The following is a 21,297-nucleotide window of genomic DNA, read 5'->3' as shown; positions in this document are numbered from 1 at the left end:
GCCAGTTCGAATCCTAAGGATTTCCATTTGATATGAAGTTGCCATGTAATTCAAGAAAGAGGGTCAGTAACAGGCTAAGGACTGCTTGAGTATTCTAGATTTACCAAGAGCAGCAACAGCACGCGCACACACACACACACACACACACACACACACACACACACACACACACCAGCCCAGCCTTCCATCTGCATTCTTTGGGATTTCCCACCTTGTGGTTCTGTTTCATCAGATGGTGATTAATCAGTACAATGTCTGCTAAAAGTAACCCCCTAAGAGTCACTCTTGCGTTTTCTTCACTGACCAGGGGCCTTGGGTTACTTCTGCAGAGCAGAGAGCACAACTCCAGGAGCTTCTGAATCCACCACACTTATATGGAAGTGGTGGATTAAAACCCAGAGGTGGGTGTCCATCCTGTCTGGTCAACACAAAGCAAAATGTCTATCTGCAATGGAGGAGCCAGTGGTGAGAGTGCTGGCCGTTCTTGCATAGGACCGGGGTTCAGATCCCAGCACCCACATGGTGACCCACTCCCAAGGGATCCCACAGTCTCTTCTGACTTCCACAACACTTCTTGACACTGGGCTCTCCCTCCCATGAGCTTTACCATTTCTGTGATGAGCTAACTCAAAGTGCACCAACACTTCTAAGCTTGGAGGGAAAAGAATGAGAAGTCCACACAAAACAAACACTCTCCGAATTATTAAAAAGGCATTTTATTATAAATACATTTTAGTTGTAGCAGTAAAATACATTTTGTGTTACCATGAATCTTTTAAAACAAAAAAACTTCACTGACAATGATCACACTGTAGACTCCCGGACTCAAAACATGTCCTAAGGAAGTAGCATGAGCTAAGGGGACCCCAAAAACCAAGTTAGGAAGAACGAAGAAAGGAGAAAAGAAAAGCCTTGGAGGGTAGCTCTGGGGTTATCTTATGATACAAAATCATCTTTACTTTGAAGAATAAACTCTTTAGGTATTAGGGCCTCCCAGATGAGGTATGATACACTGCAAAGGGACACGGTCCATTGTTATTACTTTTGCCATAAATGATGCTTAATTGGATGCTGCCTAAGTGGTGCTTGTAAGATAAACGGATCAGGGTGGTTTTATATATGGCCTTCCTTATGAAGGCTTTTCCAATAGAAGACCCACAGTAAGTCTACTTGGCTGATCCTATCCATCACTGACCACATTTAGAGAATTTTATCTTTTAAAACACTAAAAAGAAAGAGCCTGTGTCACCAACGATTAGGACTCTACTATAATGCAAACCCCATTAGCTTTATAATTTAGAGAAAGTATTTGAACAACTCTATTCCCCTGCAATGCAACTATTATATATAACCAGTACCTTTATGTGTTTCAAAGCATCAGGTCAGATGGCTGGCACATAAACCAGATACAGTACTTGATGTACATAATGTCATATACACGGATTTATAGGAGCAGGTGTGGTCCTGGTACATGAAAATCCAGGACGCTTCATGTGACTGTGTGGGAAGCGGTGTTGCTGAGAAACAGTCTCAGGTATAACTGACACTTTGGAACTTTAACCTGGACAAAAGAGTCCTCTGACCTCCTGAAAGATACAAAGTGGTATCATGCAAGGCAAATCGTAAATAAACCAAAGTCCCTTATAAGCTTGGAGTGCATAGAGGAAGCCGTGCCGGGCACAGCAGCAATCCACAGCTAAAGCTTATGGGGCCTTTCATGTAGTAAGTACTGGGGGCTAAGAATTCTAAAACTGTGCATTCTAGGATGGCCACTGTGGATTATACTTCTACGCCTATGCCATTCTACATTCTATTACCTTAAACACAGATTGGTTTTCTTGCTAGTAGCAGTAAATTCAAAGTCAAACTAAAATTGAGAAGCAGAGCCCAATACCGGCAGAGCTGCAGCCCAGGCTGAACATTAAACACAACACACAAATGTAAAACTATCCAAAGGCCTGTCAGGTGTATTATGTTGTAGGCAGTTTGTTACTCAAAACTAACTTGCTCATCTGTGTCTGCTATGACTTAGGAGTCACTCATGCTGTGGAGGTGGTGTGTCCCCCTCAACTCTTCGGCAAACATACAGAGTTCTTCAAGGTAGTAAGGGAATCACAAACAATTGCTTCTTTTCTGCCACATACAACACTCATGCTCTCCCTAACACCTGCTGGCATGGCAGAGACCCCAAAATAACTTTGTTAACCTGAGAAATATACAATATGAAAGTAAATTCTTTGCCCTCACCCACAACACACATACAAAAGAAGAAGAAGATTAAAAGCTATAGACTCCATTATTTGGGGACCATCCAATGTTTCTGATGCTCCATGTCACTGCCACTCTAGGACAGGGACTCCTGCACTAAGAGCCTCAGTAAGTGCAAATGCACTCTTTGAGGAATCCAATGGCTTCTTTCCACAATTCTGTCTCCAAGTGTAGGGACCAAGGTTGACTCCAAGCACATCCCACAAATGCACAGCTTCCAGACAACAGTCAGGCAGCTGTGTCCCTAACCACAAACACCCTAGAAATGAAAGCGCCCCTGCACCCCAATGAGGAGAAGCAGCAGAGACCCCAAAGGTAGAGAGAGCTTTTTTTTTTTCCATGAATGGGCCACTTCTCGTGTCAGAGTGATTAAAATGACCCAAGAGTAAAGAGATGAAAAACCCTCTGACTTTCTCTAGACCAGTGGTCTTCAAAGTGCACGCCCTGGACAGCTGTGGTGGCCACCCTGGGGGTGGGTACAGCAACCTGTCCTTCAACAACCTGCCCAGGGAAGGAAGGCTGAGGCTGGGCTTCAGTTTCACAATAACTTTTTTTCTTTTTTCTTTCTTTCTTTCTTTTTGCTTGATCTTGCTCAGAATTCTAAAATCTTAAAATACGATAGATTTGTAAATAGCTATCACTGTATGTAATTTGCCACCCTTTCCACCTTCACTTTCAAACATAAAAATATTAAAACAATTATTCCATAAAAATCAAAAATTTCTTAAAAGGTAATATTGATTTCCCCTCCCATACTCATCCTAAGGCAGGCAACCACATGCTAGTGTGCTAAATAAAGTACAGAAGAGACCTCAGATGAGGTAGAAATAGCCAAAAAGACCCCCAAAAACATACTGAAAATCTCATAACATTGTTTAATGAACTTATAGAATTATATAAAACTTACTATGCTTTATGTTTAATATTTGTATCAAAATAAAATCTCTCTGTTGAACAAATTGCAAGTAAAATCTGGCCTACCACTCTGATGACTGAAACTACAAGACACACGGGCTTTCTCTTCAAACTCATTTCAGAAAACCTCAGGCTACCACTGTATAAATGGGCTGGGATTTAACCGCGGCTTACAAGCCTAAGTCTAGATTCTATTAGGAACCTCCCTTACAAAACACTTTTTTTACAATGAGGGTTTCTTTAAAGATCACTCTAAAGTAAGTACTTTCAGTAGGTTCAGATATCTGAATGTTACACTAAAACTTAAAAAAAAAAAACCCAATAACTGTTTAACCTGATATTCTAGCTTAGAGGTGACGACATGCTGCCATTTTCTGGTATCTCATTAGAATGTTAAGCCCTGGTAAAAATCCCCTCCTTCCAGGGGATTTTTGAGATCGCTAATTAAACAGGGATGAAACTGGCAAGTGTGAACTTAGCAGCCTCATTTGTCTCAGAGGGAGAGGTGAAGATGCCTGCTGTATGCAGTGAGTGCTCTGGCAACTGGGTACATGATGTGGGGGACACTCTAAGTGATATTCTGAAGAAGGGCAAGTTAAAGCATCACTCATGTTTCTTCTCATCGCTGGGAGGTTTGAATATCGACAGATGACAAGTCAGATCTACCAAGACATTTGCACCCAGAAGCAAGAGGACACGCGGGGGATGGCAGAGGCAGGGCTTTCATATGCTGAGGGGTAGGTGCTGAAAAACGTCTACTTGATAAGAAAAGACAAGTTTAACTTTGAGGAAGTAGAGAGGGGAAGGATGAACAGCCTAAATAATGTATATGCTTTACTATATGGGAAATTTTAATCATGTATTTTTATAGAATTTTTCTATTAGCAAAACTCCCCACTATGCAAAGATTCTTTCATTGGGCATGTCCTAAAAATCAACTATTTTTGGAAATCTAACTTTTTCCATGACAATAGTTGAAATACTCAGATTTAACCTATAATTTTCACACCCTGACTAGAGATACATTCTTTTATGTTTTCAGTTCTGCTCTCAAAATGAAACATATCAAACAGAGTCATCAACTACACTAGGACAACACAACACAACATACAAACTCAAAGTTAAAAAGACGGTTAGCATCCCTAAGACTGCAATGCCTTCAGAAACAAGGAAACCTCGGCCATAAATAGGCTTTAGAGGCTGCTCTGTTTAATTGGGTAATGCTTATTCCACAAGACTCCTGCTGATTTTACTTACCCTGAAGTTCTCTGAACAGAAGAGATCAGTTGATGCTTAGACCAAGCCTGAACTCGTTTTACAATCTTGATTAGAATGAAACAAAAGAAAAAAAAAATAGCCCACATCAGATAGTTGGGTGTTTTCTTTACATAAGATGACCCACACAGAAAGCATGTCTGTGTGAAGACAGGAAGACTGAGGTCATTAGTTTGAATGGTCAAGGACAAAACATTATGATTAGCAATGGCAGAGCTAGAATGGGCTTTTTTGAAAAACACACCAGGAAATATCCATGGTACAGTGAATGAGGCTGTTCAAATTTCAACAAGAATTCATTCTCAGATCAAGAGGGAATGGGGAACCAAACTTAGCATGAATACTCTATAAATTAAGATGAAGGAAGGGAGAGGGAAAAGAAATATCTCAAGTTGCAGTGAAATGACTAGAAACAGTACTAGCAAGGACAAGGAAATTCCACTGATAAAAAGAAGAAAGAAATGAAAGAAAGAATAAAACAGCCTCAGAAGAAATCTACCCAGAAGAAAATGGCATCACAGAGCATCAAGTTCACAAAAGAAAAGGGCATCAAGTTCACAGAGCTATCAAGTTTTCTTTAAAAAAAATGTGCTTATGTATGTAAACGAACACATAAATACACACACACACACAAGCACGCACGCACACATGTATGTATGTATGTTCCATCTGAGCTCTAAAAAGTTGCAACTAATGAATGAAATAAGGTATTTTCATGACACTGACTAACCCTGCTAATACTACCCGAGTAACAGCAAAGAGCAGCAGTGAGAACTCACAGTGGTCCTTCTGGTAAGACCTGCTGAAGACTGGTACAAGATGCTGGGCGTAAGTAACAGACTCCTTCGAGCCTGGACGGGAAGACAGGAGTAACGCTGGGAAGGAGGGAACCAGGTTCAAATAAACACTGTATGAAAAACATGAAGGCGCGGACACAAGAGAAATGGGAATACTCAGACATAATAGAGCAGTCACCTGTGAGTAGCTAGTGTCTGTAGCCTGATGGATTCCTCATCCAGGATGTCCCACCATCAGTGTTTTTATGTAAAATGATAGGACACAGCACATGTGACTTTAACTAAATATAAATAATTTAAAAACTGACATTTTTTAAAGGTTCAAGTATGAGAAACAGGAAACTAGGCAATAATCTGCTGATGAGAAGTGGACCAAAAATTGACAGTATAGTCCTGTCTGAATTAGCAAAATGGCTCTGAGCACTTGCCCAGCATGTGATGCTGTCCTGTGTGTCTGTATGTGTAGGGGCGGGGCTGTCACTGATGGGACACACAGTCTCATCATGGGGGAGTCCTACATCTTGTTTGGGCACAGAGTTAGAAATGCACAAAGCCCTGGGGGCAAAAGTTGTCTTGTTCAGCCTAAAACACGCCCAGCAGTATGTGGTGATGTCACATCAAGCAGAGTGTGGTGCCCTGGTTCACTAGATCCACTTTCCATCTGTGATCTGCACTGTGTAGTAACACATCTCCAGTCTGTGGGTCCACATCTGCAACCTCAAAAGAGGTGTTCAGCCTGAGACAGGAAGTCAGGTACCGATTGCTCAACCCTGAGCACAAAGGCGGAACTGAATTAAGAGAGGCTGCAACATTGGTCCTGGAGTTGGCTACCCCTTAACCAGCCCAACCTTCCATCCTGCATTATCCGGGGGTTACAGGAAGCCATAGATGGTTGCCATAAACTAACCCGTAGTCACAGATACAAGTAATTCTGCCTTCCCCTTGTCACTGTCAGCCCAGTTTTAAATGTTCTATCAAAACAGTCTTCCAGAAAACTATGCTTGCATGATCATCAGGGAGGCTGGGCTCTTCTGAAATATCCCCTGGCCTCATCTTAATCTAAAAAGAAAAAAAACAAAAAGATATATTGTAGTCTCAAGGTACCTCTGAAATATAAAATCATAGCTACTGGATCAGGAAACACCAAGGACATTCATTACTTCAAATGTGCTAAAGAACGCACGAGAAGCATAGCTTCGTCTTTCAAAACAACCGTCAGGCTGCGGACTACTGCAGACAGCTGCTGAAATGTCATATGCTTAATGAGTTCAAGGGGGAATTTCACAAGAATCAAAAGATACGAAACGTGCCCCAGATTTGATGGACTTTTGGACATTGTTTTCTTTTTTAATGATCTTTCTCAAACAGAACAACTAGAAAAATCTTAGAATTGCCATGTGTAATGTCATCTCTTAATGTAAACATCAAATAAGGTACCAAAATTTTCACTGGAGGAAAAGAAACCTAAACTTTTAGTCAGCTCAGTTCTTGCTGCCCTGGAGGAGGGGTCAGGCTACAAACACTTACACATGCAGAATGAGAAAGAAGATTTTTTTTCACTAAATTCACGCAGTTTTAAAATAGTTATCAAGTCTACTAAGCACCAACAATCCTAAAAATTTTTCAGCTTCATGATTTGTTTAAAAAAAAACCACACACTATCAAATTAACATTAAAAACAAGCTGAAAGTGTTGCTTCTCAAAAAACAAAACTAACTATGCCACTGGGTTTTGCTGTTGTTTTCTTTTTTCTTTTTCACATTTCAAAACCCAGTGGCACACGGAGCACATGAGCAAGGAGGGCCGTGACCTCTCCCCTGCTGATGGAGAGAACAGCATGTCACGGAGCCACAGAGAGGCTGGGACTCTCAAAGTTTCAGAACACAGCATCCTGTCACCTCTCAAAGTTTCAGAACACAGCATCCTGTCACAAAAAAAAAAAAGCTGATAAAGTATTTAGAAGATGCTGCCCCTTTATTTAAAAAAATTTAAATGAATTTAAGCAAAAATAACATACATTTGTACATCAACTGGCCATTTCTGGTACAGAAACCCAGCATGTGGTAATATTATTGAATAAATGTAAATGCTACTTAACTTTTTTTTTCCTTTTTAAATACATTTTAGACAAACTTTTTTCTTTTTTTTATAGTTGCACAATTAACCTCTTAGCTGCTAGCTTGATGCAAACATATGTAACAATACACAAATTTAAAAATATTTTTATTCTACATAAAAGCTGTCAAAGTTCTGACTCACATCAAAAATGCAAAATAATGGAATATACTTTTAAACTTAGGCGCAGGTCTAGCAGCAAGGGAACTGAGTGAGAGAGCGGTCAACATTTCGCAGAGGCTGCACACAGAGGAGCCTGCCACCACAACCCTACTGATAAACAGGAACTCAACACTCCAAGAGCCGGTCACTTGAAGTAGGAGTAGAAGCCGTTGCTGCCCGGGCTGCTGCCCAGGCTGAGCTCCTGGAAGAGGGACAGCGGGTCGCTGCCCTTCTTGGCCTGCTCGGGTGGCGGTCTGGGCTTGGGCGGGGCCCGCAGCGCACTGGCATAGGACATAGTGGGCTTGCTCCCTGCCGGGCTCTGCTGGCTGCTGCTGTTGGCCGACTCTGCGATTTGCTTGTTGGGCATGAGGGGTGGGAACTGGCCGAGGTGCTGCAGCACCGTGTAGTTGAAGGAACTGGACACCTCCGAGCTGTCGGGCTTCAGCTGATCCTCAGCAGGCTTGACAGTCTTGGGTGGTGCTGGGAACAGAGAACAGTGACAGGGTTTAACCAGAGGAGTAGGGGTGCGCCTGTGCACGGGCTCCTCCATCTCCGAGAACACAGGGGCAGTTTGGCCTAAGCATACAATAACGTGGCTCACAGGATGTGAAACCACACTTTAAGCCCCTGTCCTGAAGAATCACCCAGAAAGAGCACCCATGCCCACTGGAGCAGCAAATATACAGAAACCAATGTCAACGGGGGCTGGAAGGTGTTGCTGACTTATCTGCCTGGGTGGCTGGGCTACTGTGAACCAGAATATGTCTATATCAGCAGAGATGCACTGTGCACGCTCCTTAAGCCTGGTCCAGTGGCTGTAGGGAAAAGGGGCCAGCCAAAGAAACACATCTTGAGCAGAGCCAAAGAAACACACTTTGGTCCTGCAACCAGAACCAAAGAAATGTACCCTGACCCTGAAACCAGTGCCAAAGAAACATACTTTGTCCCTGGAATCAGAGCCAGTGAAAGAAATACACCCTGACCCTAAAACTAGAGTCAAAAGGCTACAAAGGACCAGTGAAAGAAACACACTTTGGTCCTGAAACCAGAGCCAAATCTGACCCTAACCCTTTGCAGGAAACTAACCAATCCTTGAGCAGGAGCTCTAGCCAATCTGAGCTCAGCATTGAAATCTGACCAATCCCCACCCTGGAAGCTTGTGGCTGTTTGTACTCTCCTGGATTCTTCCCTCCCAATAAACCCCTTTGATGAGCTTCTGGTGAAGACCTTCTTTAGCGGAGCAGAGATGACTCTGGGCAGAGCAGAGAGAGTGGGCCTGTAACACTTTTGCCAGGGAAACCTTCCCCTGGCAGAGAGGAGCTGTTACATTCCACTCTCCCGGAAACAAAGCTGAACTATAGCAACTTCGCCAGGGAAACCTTCTCCTGCAAGAGCAAAGCTGCTATACTGGGCAAACATCCCCAGCTGGAAGACCCTCTGGAGCAGAGCCGATACATTGGGGAAGCCTTTCCCTGAGACAGAACTGTAAGCTGCTATGCTGTGGTTTGTGGTAGTCCTTGGCTCCCGAGCTCCAGGATACTTTCCTGTCTGAGCTGCATAACACTTAGTATTCTGTGACTCTCGAGTGCCAGAATAGCTGTCCCACCTGATCTGTCAAAATGCCTACAGTGGCACCAGGGTCCAGCTATTATAGTCATTCCCATTTCTTGTGATACACATTTACATTGAAATGTTTTAGTTATTTCAAACAAGTTCTCAGTATGTAGCTCAGAGTGGTTTTGAACTCTTGATCTTCCTTCTTGGTCTGCTTGGTGCTGGGGGTCCAGGTTTGCACCAACACACCTAGCTCACATTCGGAGTGAACATGGAATAATGGGAGGGGAGAAACATCACATTTCCACTACCTGACTTTCAAAGTCTTTAAAACTTGGTCCCAGTATTCCTAAACAATATTATTGTCCATCACCACAGAGCTTTGTTTCAGATCTTTTAAAATTTAAATAACACTGTACTGTGTGTGAGAGAGAAAGAGGGAGGAGGAAGGGAGGGAGAGAGAGAAACAAGAGAGAGAGAGAGAGAGAGAGAGAGAGAGAGAGAGAGAGAGAGAGAGAGAGAGAGAGAGAGAGAAACTCATGTACTCTTGCAAGTACACGATGGCTTTTGAGCAAAGTATTGTGGGAAGGACTGACAGGAAACAGCCCATAAATACCCAGGCGCTGAGGAGTTGAAATCATGGCTTTCTGGAAACTCACCCATTCACCTTACCTATCAACTCTCTGGGCTGAGCTGTCCTGCTGGGTCCATTGCACGGAATGTTCTGGTAGGGGGCAGGAGAGGTGGTGCTGGCCCAGGACTCAGGGGCTGGGAAGCTGAAAGCAGGCTGGCGGCTGTGGTCCTGCTGTTCTTTGCCCTGAGGCAGGCTGCCTTGGGGAGTGCTTGCCTCTTCCACACAAGGCTGGGCTGAGCTAGATGAAATTCTTCTTTGGTACAAGGGCCGACCAGGTCCTCTGGGCTCATACTACACAAAGAAAAGTGTGTGGTGAGTACAGCCGCCTCCATACCTACAGTGACCTCCCCTCACAAACAGGGACCAATTGGCAAGGAAATTCTCTGCTGCGGTGTAGGGCTCGCTCCTCTTCACCTTCTCCCATTTAAAATGCAGCAGGTACTCCAACATGGTGTCAGGAGACCTGAGTCTGAAACTCATCTTGGATTGTCCCTCCCTATGCTGTCCTGTGGCTCCTGTACCCTGTTGTCTTCAGTTACAAAGTCATACTGCTATTTCAGAGAACAGCAGAGCTGGTGTATGAGGTGGAGTCCCAAGTCAGCTGACTCACAGAGCTGACCAGAGCCGCTGAGACTGGTCTCGTGGACCGTCCCAGCTTCAGCTGTTCTGCTCAGCTCTGCCAGCAAGATCCACCTCCTCCAGCATAAAAGCATTCTTACTGGGCTTCACTGTGTGTCTCCCACTTAGTCAGCTGATACAGAACACCCATTACTTTCTCCACAGAGCAACCTGGCCAGCAGGCCAGACTTCAGGCCTTGCCTCAGCCCTGGGCAACTGGCCTAACCTGGGAACTACATCTCCATAATAGATTACCTCCAACTTCCTCTTGGATTTGTAGAGGGCACTCAATAAGCTAGGGATGAATGTAGGATGCCCAGGTTGGTTCCTGGTGCATGTCTGAAGAGTCACCTGTTCTGTCATTGCTTTATGGTAAGAGACCTACATCTGATCACAAATGACACAATGGCTTTTAGTCATCCACCTTTTCTCCCAAATAACAGCAGAATCTGCTATTCAGCTTGAGTTCGATTGCAATTCAGACAAATCTTTCATCACCATTGCAAGTGTGTGTTAGACTAAAAAGGGAGGCGCTGACCAGCACAGTGCTAGCACGATGGCTTGGGGGTTGCAAGAGAGCCGTGGTGAGCATCATCAGGCCAGGACAAGGAGTAGCTGGGTGTAAGCATCAGTTTAAAGCCCCAGGCTAAACCCACTAGGACAGAAATCAGAAAAGGGCACTACATGGGCAGGAGAGGGTGGAGCAGAGCAGTGAGGCCAGACCACACCTGTACCCACTCCCTTTCCCACGTGTATTTTATTTACATCCTGTTACTCACTGGGACATTTGCATTCACCTTTAATTATATTCTTTAGAGAGAAAAATCTCCAATGGTCAAAACCATTCTGAGTTTGACTGTGGCTTGAGACTGTGGCTTTGGGTCAACTGTAAATTCAAGCAGCACATTTGAAGCTGGTCTCAGCTCTCAAAAGTGATTAGCAGAAAGCCAACCCTACGGAAGTGTTTGTTCTCCAGGCCAGACAACCCTTGAGTGACTGATCAGATGGTTTCCACAGTCATTTTTGTAACAGAGACAATTAGCTCTTGAAATGAAGATGGAGTGTTTTTTAATTGTCATACTGGGAGTTCTGCCCTGTTGCTGTCTGTAGGGGATTGCACTCAACGCTAATGCATTAATATTAGCCAGGGCCTCAAAAGGAGCAGATTGTAAGAGCCTTCATGACACAACCATCCGGACTTCAACCAGTTACCTCATAAACCCTGTCTTTAACAGGCACCTACAACAGTAGTATAGGCAATGGGTAGACACAGGAACCTTGGAGAATCAATGAGGGAAAAGGGAAATCAGAAAGTTACATAAATATAATGAAAGAAAAAAATACAAGGTCTACAGGTACAGCTATTGTATACATGAAGGTGAACTTGTGGAAAGCCATCTTCATTGCATTTGTTCCTCAAAGGTGAGGTGGCTATGAGCAAAGCAACAGACAGCAAATGAAAATGGCTTACACACCAAATGAGGTTAAGGCCACTTTAGTCTTTCTGTCTCAAGTCTGAACCTTTATTTACTTTAACGCACTGACTGCAACCTCCAACAAGCACTCCATCCTGCTACCTTTTTCCTTTTCTCTTTCCTTTCCTTCTTTCTTTCCCTCTCTAATCCCCTTCCTCCCTCCCTCCCTTCTTTTCATGGCTCATCACCACCCCCTCCCCATCTTTCTTTCAGAGACAAGTCTCACCACCTAGCCCATGCCTGCCTTGACCACCTGGGCTCAAGTGATCCTCAGTGTGCCAGCAGCTGGGACTGAGGGTGCACCACTGTGGCTTAATCCTCCTAACCTCTAATGCTGTCTTCCCATCAACCATGATGGTGGTTGTGAGATGGTTACAGCCTTTCAGCAGCTGCAAGTTTCTTTCTACTTTGTGTGACTGTGTGTGGGTTGGGGGTAAGGAGGATGGTGGGCTGTTTTGTTTTCAGAAGCAGAGATAGTTATTGATATAATCATGTGATCTTTTCCCAGACTGTTAACATGGTAGGTTATACACTGATTTACTTTCAAATACTGCACCAGCCAGATAAGCTGCATGGTGTCATGGTGTATATGTTCTCTTCATGCCTGGCTGAATTCAATTTGCTGTTCTGTTGAGAAGAGCTACATTCTTGCCATAAAAATCAGCCTATAGTTTTCTTTTTTGTACTGTCTCTCTGTCTTGCTTTGGAAATAAATTGACAAGTTTTCCCTTCCGTTCTCTGGCAATGATTATGATTGGTAAATTTTCTTCTTTACATATTTGGAGAAATTCTGTAGTGAAACAACTCTGGCCCAAGAGAGTTATCTCTTGAAGTGCTTGACCATACATTCCAGTCTTTAACAGCTATATGATCATTCCTATGACATTTACTTCATTGTTGGTGAGTTTTTGAATGTTTGTGGACTTCAGGGATGTGGCCTACCTCACCTAAGTTCTTGAAAACTGCTTGCAACCTTCCTATTATTATCCTTTCAAAGATACCTAGTCTTAGTGACATAGTTCCTTTTGTTCCTTGTATCAGTAGTCAATGTCTTCTCTTTTTTCTTCTTGTCAATCTTTTCTGGGGATGGGTAGGGAGGCTAATACTATCTTAACACAGACTGAAGTATGAGGATTGGGGGGGCACTTGGCAGAATAAATGCAACTGAGGGCACGGATCTCAGCCTGTTTTACAATGAGAGGAAACAGCTCAGACTTTGTGCCTGCCCTTCCTAAAGCAGGACACCTACTGTCTTTAGCCTAGGAAGTCCACGACTGGCAATTAGCATGAAAGACCCCTTTCCCTTTGTGTCCTCATAATTTTCCCTATCCTTCTACCCTACTTCAATTCTCCCTGAGACTCTGATCCTCCATCTTAAGGGTTGCAGAAGGCTAAAAATTCATTTTCTATAATCCGACATCTATGACCCAACCTACTCAAGGACCTACCTACTCAAGGACACTACCTACTCAAGGAGCCTACCTACTCAAGGACCTACCTACTCAAGGACACTACCTACTCAAAGACCTACCTACTCAAGGATACTACCTACTCAAGGACACTACCTACTCAAGGACCTACTCAAGAAGCCTACCTACTCAAGGACCTACCTACTCAAGGACACTACCTACTCAAGGACACTATCTACTCAAGGACATTACATACTCAAGGACACTACATACCCAAGGACCCTACCTACTCAAGGACCTACTCAAGGTCACTACCTACTCAAGGAACTTACCTATTCAAGGACCTACTTACTCAAAATCTTACCTACTCTAGGACCTACCTATTCAACAACCTACTCAAGGACCTACCTACTCAAGACCCTACCTCTTAACCTGTCTGTATTAGGGCAGACATGAGACAATGGGAGTGTGAGCACATCATTTCAAGTGATTCAACAATGTATCTGGGGGATTCCAGACAAGAACTCAGGGAACCAGCATTTGGGAGATGAGGCACAGCATCCCACTGTGACCCTCAGCTGCCTCAGAGCCTTCAATTCATGGATTCATGGGATTCAAAGCAAAAAAAAGAGTTCCAGCACTACCCAGTGGTATACATGAGGTATACAGATTTAGCATGAAGGGTGAGATAGAGCAGCATTCCGAAGAAAGTTAGACTCTTGCTAGTCTCACTAAATGCTATCTACTTTCCCTCTACAAAGAACCAACTGCAGGCTTCATGAACTCTTCCCTATTGTTTTCTGTAGTCAGCCACACTGAAATCGGTCTTCGTCATTCTCATTTCCTGGAGTTTATCTTTTTCTTCCTTTAGAATGTCTTAAGGTAGAGACTTGGATTTCTTATCAGAGATCTTCTTTCTTTTCTACTTTAAGTACTATACATCCCCTCTGATGTTGCTGTGGCAGCAACACATGAATTCAGACACTGTATTCTTACTTTCTTTCACACAATAAGCCCCTGATCTGCATTATACACAGACATCTGGAAAACAGGAACCAGAATGGGATTTTTAAAAGATTAGCATCCAGATACAGAATAAGATATCAAAAAGTATAACTACAATGTGCTGAAAATTCAAATACCTAACAATGCTTGATTCAGAATGATATTCAAAGTGAAAACAGGAAGAAAAAGGCCTCTACACCATCCTTGAATCCTGCTAACACACTGATTTATTACCCTAAAAATGAATAAAGGAAATAAATTAAGCATTTATCTTCCTTTTCCAGATAGATTATATTTTAATATCTAGTATTCAATGATGAAAATCATCCTTCATATAAGAAAACTACATCAGAAATTTAAAAATTGTTTTAATTATTATTTGTCATCCTAATGAAACAAAAGACTAAAAGGAACAGCTGCTAAGGCCCGGAAAGTTGTTGGAATACAATCGACAGGTCAATCTGATACCAACCCTCACCTCAGCAGTCAAGTTACCATCACCTAAGTGGGGAAAACAAACACTGCCTGTGTCTTCTTCCATATACATACGAATATACACTTTCACTGAGAACAAAACCCTATTACAATCTGCTTGGTAATTTCTCGTTAGCATGTCACAGAGAAAGGCTGAAGAAATGACTCAGGGGTTAAGAGCATTTACTGCTCTTGCAAAGGACTGATACCCACATGAGAGCTGACAATTATGTGTCATATGGCTGCAAGGGATCTGGCAGCCTCTTTGGGCCTCTGTGGACACCAGACATGCAACTTAAAAACATGTAAGCAAAACACTAATATACATAAAATAAAAATAAATCTTTCCAAAAGCCATAGATACCTTTATAACATCATGTTTAATAACTGATTATTTATTTAAATGAATCTTTTAATTTTCTCACTACTTGAAGAAGAAACTTGCAACTATGGAACATCCTCATGTTCTACTAACAATTTAAATCTCCATAAAGTTACCATCTGATGTTTAAAATCATGTGCCTACAGTTTGGTACAAAGGTATAGAAGGGAAGGGGAGGAAAGGAGGGAGGGAGGGAGGGAGGGAGGGAGGGAGGGAGGGAGGGAGGGAGGGAGGGAGGGAGGGAGGGAGGGAGGGAGGGAGGGAGGGAGGGAGGGAGGATAAAAGATCAGCAATAAGTATGATGAAATGGCTGTGACTCTCCTATACAGAGTAGTCAGCGGCTTGGGTCCACAAGAGGAAAACACATCTCAGGACAGGACACTTGTAAATTTGCCAACAAGGTTTTCCTACACCCAAACAGCAGGACATAGAGGAGACATCAAACCAAGACAACACTATAACTAAGAGAGTCTGTGTGCATCAAGCACTGTGGCATTCTGGGCTGCCTCGACTTTCCCTGACTTTGCTTACTCTTCTTCAATGTGGACAGGCAGGCTATCAGGGTGCCTCTTACAAGGAGACAAAGCCAGTTTGATTGAACACATTCATAGAGAGGTTCACCCTTCAACTGAGAACAATGTGCTTTCTCTCTGAAGGATCAAAATGACCAATTAAGATTCCAGTCTTTAAAAAAAAAGTATCAGAGAAATTCTCAGTCCTTAAACAGTGCTGAGAAATTCTTATTGTTCATTTCTGAGATTTGAGGTCTCAGAATTAGTCATCTGAATATTCAAGTATTTAGCAGCTAGAATGAAATGGATTTCCAAAATTGAAGAATTGTTCCTCCCACCCCACAAAAAGGGAAACTTCTAGATAGCTAAAAATGTAGTTCTTTGTCCCATGAACGTTTGCTTCCCCCAGCGCCAGTTCTAAGAACTGTAGTCATTCCTTGTTTCCTTCACGCTCCTGTCAGGATGAGTCTCAACTTCATTAATAACTTCATTAACAGCGGCCTCTCAGCATCTCTGTGCCTCAGTTGCTGGTGAGATGGCTCAGCGAGTTTGATCCAAGAACCTACAGGATGACTCCAGCAGGTTTTTCTCTGGCCTAAACACTCTCTCTCTCTCTCTCTCTCTCTCTCTCTCTCTCTCTCTCTCTCTCTCTCTCTCTCTCTCTCTCTCTCTCTCTCTCTGTCTCTCTCTCTGAACTGCCCACCCACATACAAATAAAACATATGTGATTTTTAAAAAAATGTAAAGAAAATAGCCCTGTTGAGACAAGCCTGTAATCTCAACAAACAGGGCTGGGGATATAGCTCAGAGGTGCAGTATTTGGTCTAGTATGCATGAGCATCTAGATTCAACTCCCAGTAACTCAATAACGATGATAATAAGCAAGGAGTTAAATGATCTTTGGGGACAGAGAGACCAGGGTTCAGTTCCCAGCATCCAGATGGTGGTTTACAACCATCTACAACTCCAGTTCCAGGAAACCAACACCCCCTTCTGGCTTCCTTAGGTACCAGGTATAAACACAGAGCACATACATACTACACACAAGCTAACACAAACACAAAACAAAAATAAACAAATCATTTTGAAAATACTCCATGTTGAACCAGGGCATCATAGGATCAATAAGCATACCATTATTTTTAATTTTTACTGCTAGTATTTCTAAATATAAATCAAAATGCAATGCTAACCTTTCAAAAAAATTAATATATGAAATCTACGTAAAAAAGGTTTACTAAATTTGTGTATAAATTGCTATTAAGATAATTGTCAATTTAAGCAAAATTTCTAATTTTCTTGTTACTCTAAGATATATCTGTAATGTTAAGGTTAGCAAGTCCTTTCATATGGGTGTGTATAAATAAATAACTGAGAAAGGTTAGCATATTAATTAAAGTTCTATATTTATAATTATGCTACCAAAGCTAATCACCAAGGAAAAACTAAGTGCTCTAGTGGGAATTCCAAGTAACATTAAGTACAGTGCCAGGGGCTTTAATTAAAGCTCGACATCTCATCTTAATGGCTAGCTGTGATGATCAGGCATGGATGGAGGTCTAGCCTAGTGATCTGCTGATTACTATTGCCTGAACTAGGAGGTTTAATGGACACCATCCCTTACTGAGCCAAGAAGACAGCAACACTTCCAGCTGGTTACACTGCACAAATCACAAGCTCTCAAAATCTACATCTACAGTGAGGAGAGACAAATCCTACCAATCCTTTGTCAATATGATAGCTCTCCATTATTATACTTGGCTCTAAGGAACAAGGGTGGCCAGAGAGTGTAGTGAAGTACAAGGTAAGTAATGACAAAAATACAGGTGCTAGAGAGAAAAGTGAAAATAAGTAAACTGTTCAAAAGCTAGGACCTACAAGAAGTATTTCAAGGCAGAGCCATTGCAGAGGTGCAGGTCATCTCTAACGCTGACTGACAGCTGACCAGAATGAGCAACCCAGGAGCACTGTCGTTGTTGTCACTGCCTCCAGAGAACTGAGCCCTTGGTTTTATGCATGCTAAGCAAATGCTCAACCACCAGCCACACCCCCAGCTGGGACCCAATTTTCTAATGAGGCTTTTATGATAACATCATCACTGCAGACAAAAATGTGCAATTTCAGAAACCAATCGGATTGGTACAGTGACAATCTGAAAAGAATTTTTCATTTTCTCCATTTCTTTCTTTAATCAGACTATTTGAGAGTGAAGCACATCTGAGATGGAAACTGCTTTGTGTCAGCCTCAGCACCACACACTCTGTGGTAAATGAAGGTTTTAACTTGACAAATCTGTGGCCACTTAAGAAGAAGGAGGATTTATCTTTCAAAATGGAATGCCTGAAAGATATAATACAAGAAGCTTGCATTCATAATAGTGAACAGGGCATAAAACAAAACAACATTATCCTAAGGAAACCAGAAATGAAGACTACGGAATTCTTAAAGAGAAACGCACAACATCACAGAGTAGTGAGAAGGAAGAGAGGACCATTTCCTAAGAGAGAAACTGAAAGAATTCCCAGGGATAACATTTCTTCCGATTTAAGTTCTAAGTTGAATATAATTCAACTAGAAACCTAAAAGAGGTTTTAGAGGTATATAAGAAAGAGAGTTGACAAAGATATTCTAAACTTCTAAACTTTCCTACTAGAAAAACCACAAAATGGCCTCCTCCTCTTGTATGTACGTGCTATAGAAACATGAAGAGTTGCATGTTAGGTTTACCACTGAGTCTTATTTAAGGGTGTCACTCTGGGACAGGACAGAGAAGCTGAAGGAGAAAACAGGCACAAAGAGCAGAAAGTGATTTCAGTACAGGACATGCTCAAGAACGCCCTCTTCTTCAGAGCTGAGGCCACAGTTATCATGCAAAATAAGCATTTTCACACAAATAAAAATCAGCCTTCAAAAAAATGTTTGAAGTTTTGTGTATGTGTGTAAGTCTCCATGGGTATATGTACACCATATGTATGCAGAAGCCTGCAGAGGTCAGGGGAGGGTGTACGATCCCCTGAAGCTGAAGTTATAGGCTGTTGTGAGCCACAGTGGGGGTGCCGGGAACTGAACCCTGGTCTTAATCACTGAGCCATCTCTCCAGGCTTGAAATACTCCTAATTGAGCCAAAATTACTAGAAATAGAGGCCTCAGAGGCCCGAAGCTAAGAATGGATTTCTGTTGATTGCACTCTGTTGCCAGCTGACACTGGAGCAGACTACAATGCTATATAAAGAGTCTGTCACTTCCCAAGGAAACTTCCTCTAGTTACTGATAATACCACAGCTAGTGAAGGTATGAAGACACCTAGCTAAATATCTGGAGGGAAACTAAACCATGATCCCAAACTCACACTAGCATTTGAAGTCAAACTGGAGAAATGCATTAATCTATCCCAGCTAAGAATGGTCAGGGCCTGGCCCTGGAAAAGGCAGCGTCTTGTGTGGCAGCCTCATCTACACAGCTAAAAGCCACCCACAGCATCCACTGAATTTGGGGTGAGGAAGGAAAATCAGTGAGGTGCAGCCTTGGGTTTGCAAATGAAATTATTCTCAGAACCTCAAAAGCTCTAAGACCAGGGTCCTCCTATTCAGAGTGCCCTGACCTCAGAGAAAGGCAGACTGGATGGGGCTGTGCAGGGCTCGACAATGGGGTACAGTTGTTTCCAGTTTCCCTGACAGTTAATCGATCCCCCTAGGTTAACCCACCACACATTCTTATCTGTTGATACCAGGAAAGGCTAATGGTATAAAATGCTATGGTAGCTATTTTTATGTAATAAAATTAGGCGACGTTTTTCTGGATTCTGTGTTTTATATTAGCCATATATTTCATTTTTCCAAAGAAAATAAAAATTATAGCTGAGTATTTGTGGTACACGCCTGTCATTCCAGCACAAGGGAGGCTACGGCAGTCGGATGACCAGTTTAAGGCCAGCTTGAACTACACAGCAAAATCTTGTCTCAAAAGCTAAGTATAAAACCAAAACTTAAACAAAACATGAAGAAAAAAAACTCCATTCAAAGTAACTGTTAGACTAACATGCAAGTGTTTTCATCTCATCAGATGATTCTGCCAAGTTTCTGGCAACAAAGAATCCACAGAAGGGAAGAAAGTAACTTTCTTTGTATTGTTAAAGTTAAAGAAATTATTTTAAAAGGTTGGAAATAAGCAGTGAGAACATATGCCACTCACTGTGTGAGATGACTCATACAAAATCATTCTGAACACACAGAACTTACCCTAACACATTGAAAATGTCAAAATCTACAATGTGGTAAAAATAATATTTTCCTTGTCAAAGAATTTCTTCAATTGCTGCAAGTTAGTCATCACTCACGAACCTAGTGTCAGAAGCAAGATGACCAAGTGTTTTTGCAAAGCAAAAGAACTCACTGACAACTGAAGGTGTGTATTTATAATACCAAACATTGAAAGCAACAAGGTGCAAAGAACTTAAGTTCCAAAATCAAGGACCACTTAAAAAGATCAGTGATTAAAGTGGATCATTCAGTAGGAAGTGTTACTTGGGAAAGTATAGACGGTGAACCCTGGGAGAACAGGGACAGTTCCTACCAGTTTTATGAGTGCCTTCAGCAAGAGAGGCAAGACATCACACCTGTATCAGGAAAGTGTCACGGTACCGGATGCCAAAGTCTACTTTTCCAAAAAGACAACAATAAACACTGACAAGAGCATCAAACAACTCTTTGGGCTAGGAAACTAAAACCTACCAGTTCCTATGAAAACATTCAGTCAAGAAAACCGAGAGAATTTCATAAAAATAACTAATTCTGTGGTACTGTAAAGGTCAGATTCTCTGTTCTCCAGCTCTATGGCAGCCCTGGAAATAAGCCCTGCACTGGTGCCAGGGGGAGCAGAATAGGCCTTGTGCTCACACAACTATAATTTGTTTTTATGTCTCATGACTACATCCAAAGATCTGTGTTAGCCAGGTATGGAGGCTCATACCTATAATCCCAGACCTCAAAGAGGCTGAAGTACAATGCTTATTGGTTCAAAGACAGCTTGAGCTCGCAGTAAGGCCTTCTCAAAGAAAGACATTTTAATTGTATTTCACAATTGCAAGCCAGGTATGGAGCTGCATGCCTGTAATCTAAGTATACAAGAGGACAGGCCAGCCTGGGCTACATACTAAGCCTTATCTCAAACAAGCAGAACTATAACTGTTTATTCTATTTTTGGAGAGACTATACCTAACAGCCACACGCCTTACACAGTCTTAGTCACTGTGAGCTCACTGGGAACAGCTGGACAACAACAGTCTACACATGACACAATTTTGGAAATTTGTTGTATTTTTGCTTTATGCGTATGCATGTTTGGCCTGCATGTGCCCAGAGAACCCAGAAGAAGCATCGGATCCCCTGAACTGGAGTTACAGTAAGCCACCATGTGAGTGCTGGGAATTGATCCTGCGTCCTCTGCAAGAGCACCTAGAATTCTTAACTGTTGAGCCATCTTTCCAGCCCCATTTTGAAAGTCTTCCTCCCAGGAATCACTGAATGCTGCATGTCAGTGACTGCTGCTGACGGTCGAGAGTATGGATGAGTCAGTCCTAGTGAAAACTGAGTTTATCTCCAGATACTCACTCAGCAGCACAGCTTATGCCAACTGGCAGGATGCTGTGACATTAGGAAACTGGTCTGACTGGGTATCTACTGCTTCATAAATGACATCCCACT

General features: G+C 42.5%; 1 protein-coding gene across 4 annotated transcripts in view; it reads right to left on the bottom strand.

The window, feature by feature from the left end:
* Window positions 1-700: 700 nt before the first annotated feature.
* Window positions 701-21,297, bottom strand: part of Helz (helicase with zinc finger) — a 127,627-nt gene continuing 107,030 nt past the window's right edge. For all 4 annotated transcript variants that reach the window (XM_005069993.4, XM_013113329.3, XM_040749983.1 and 1 more), the window contains 2 exons: window positions 9,759-10,011; window positions 701-8,012 (listed from right to left, as the gene is read on the bottom strand). In XM_005069993.4, the coding sequence (XP_005070050.2) occupies window positions 7,678-8,012; window positions 9,759-10,011 (588 nt within the window). In that variant the 3' untranslated portion in view covers window positions 701-7,677. The remainder of the gene's footprint in view (window positions 8,013-9,758; window positions 10,012-21,297) is intronic.

This window comes from Mesocricetus auratus, unplaced genomic scaffold (genome assembly GCF_017639785.1).
Source record: "Mesocricetus auratus isolate SY011 unplaced genomic scaffold, BCM_Maur_2.0 Super-Scaffold_100007, whole genome shotgun sequence".
NCBI lineage: Eukaryota > Metazoa > Chordata > Mammalia > Rodentia > Cricetidae > Mesocricetus > Mesocricetus auratus.
This window is presented reverse-complemented; position numbering and strand designations above follow the sequence as displayed.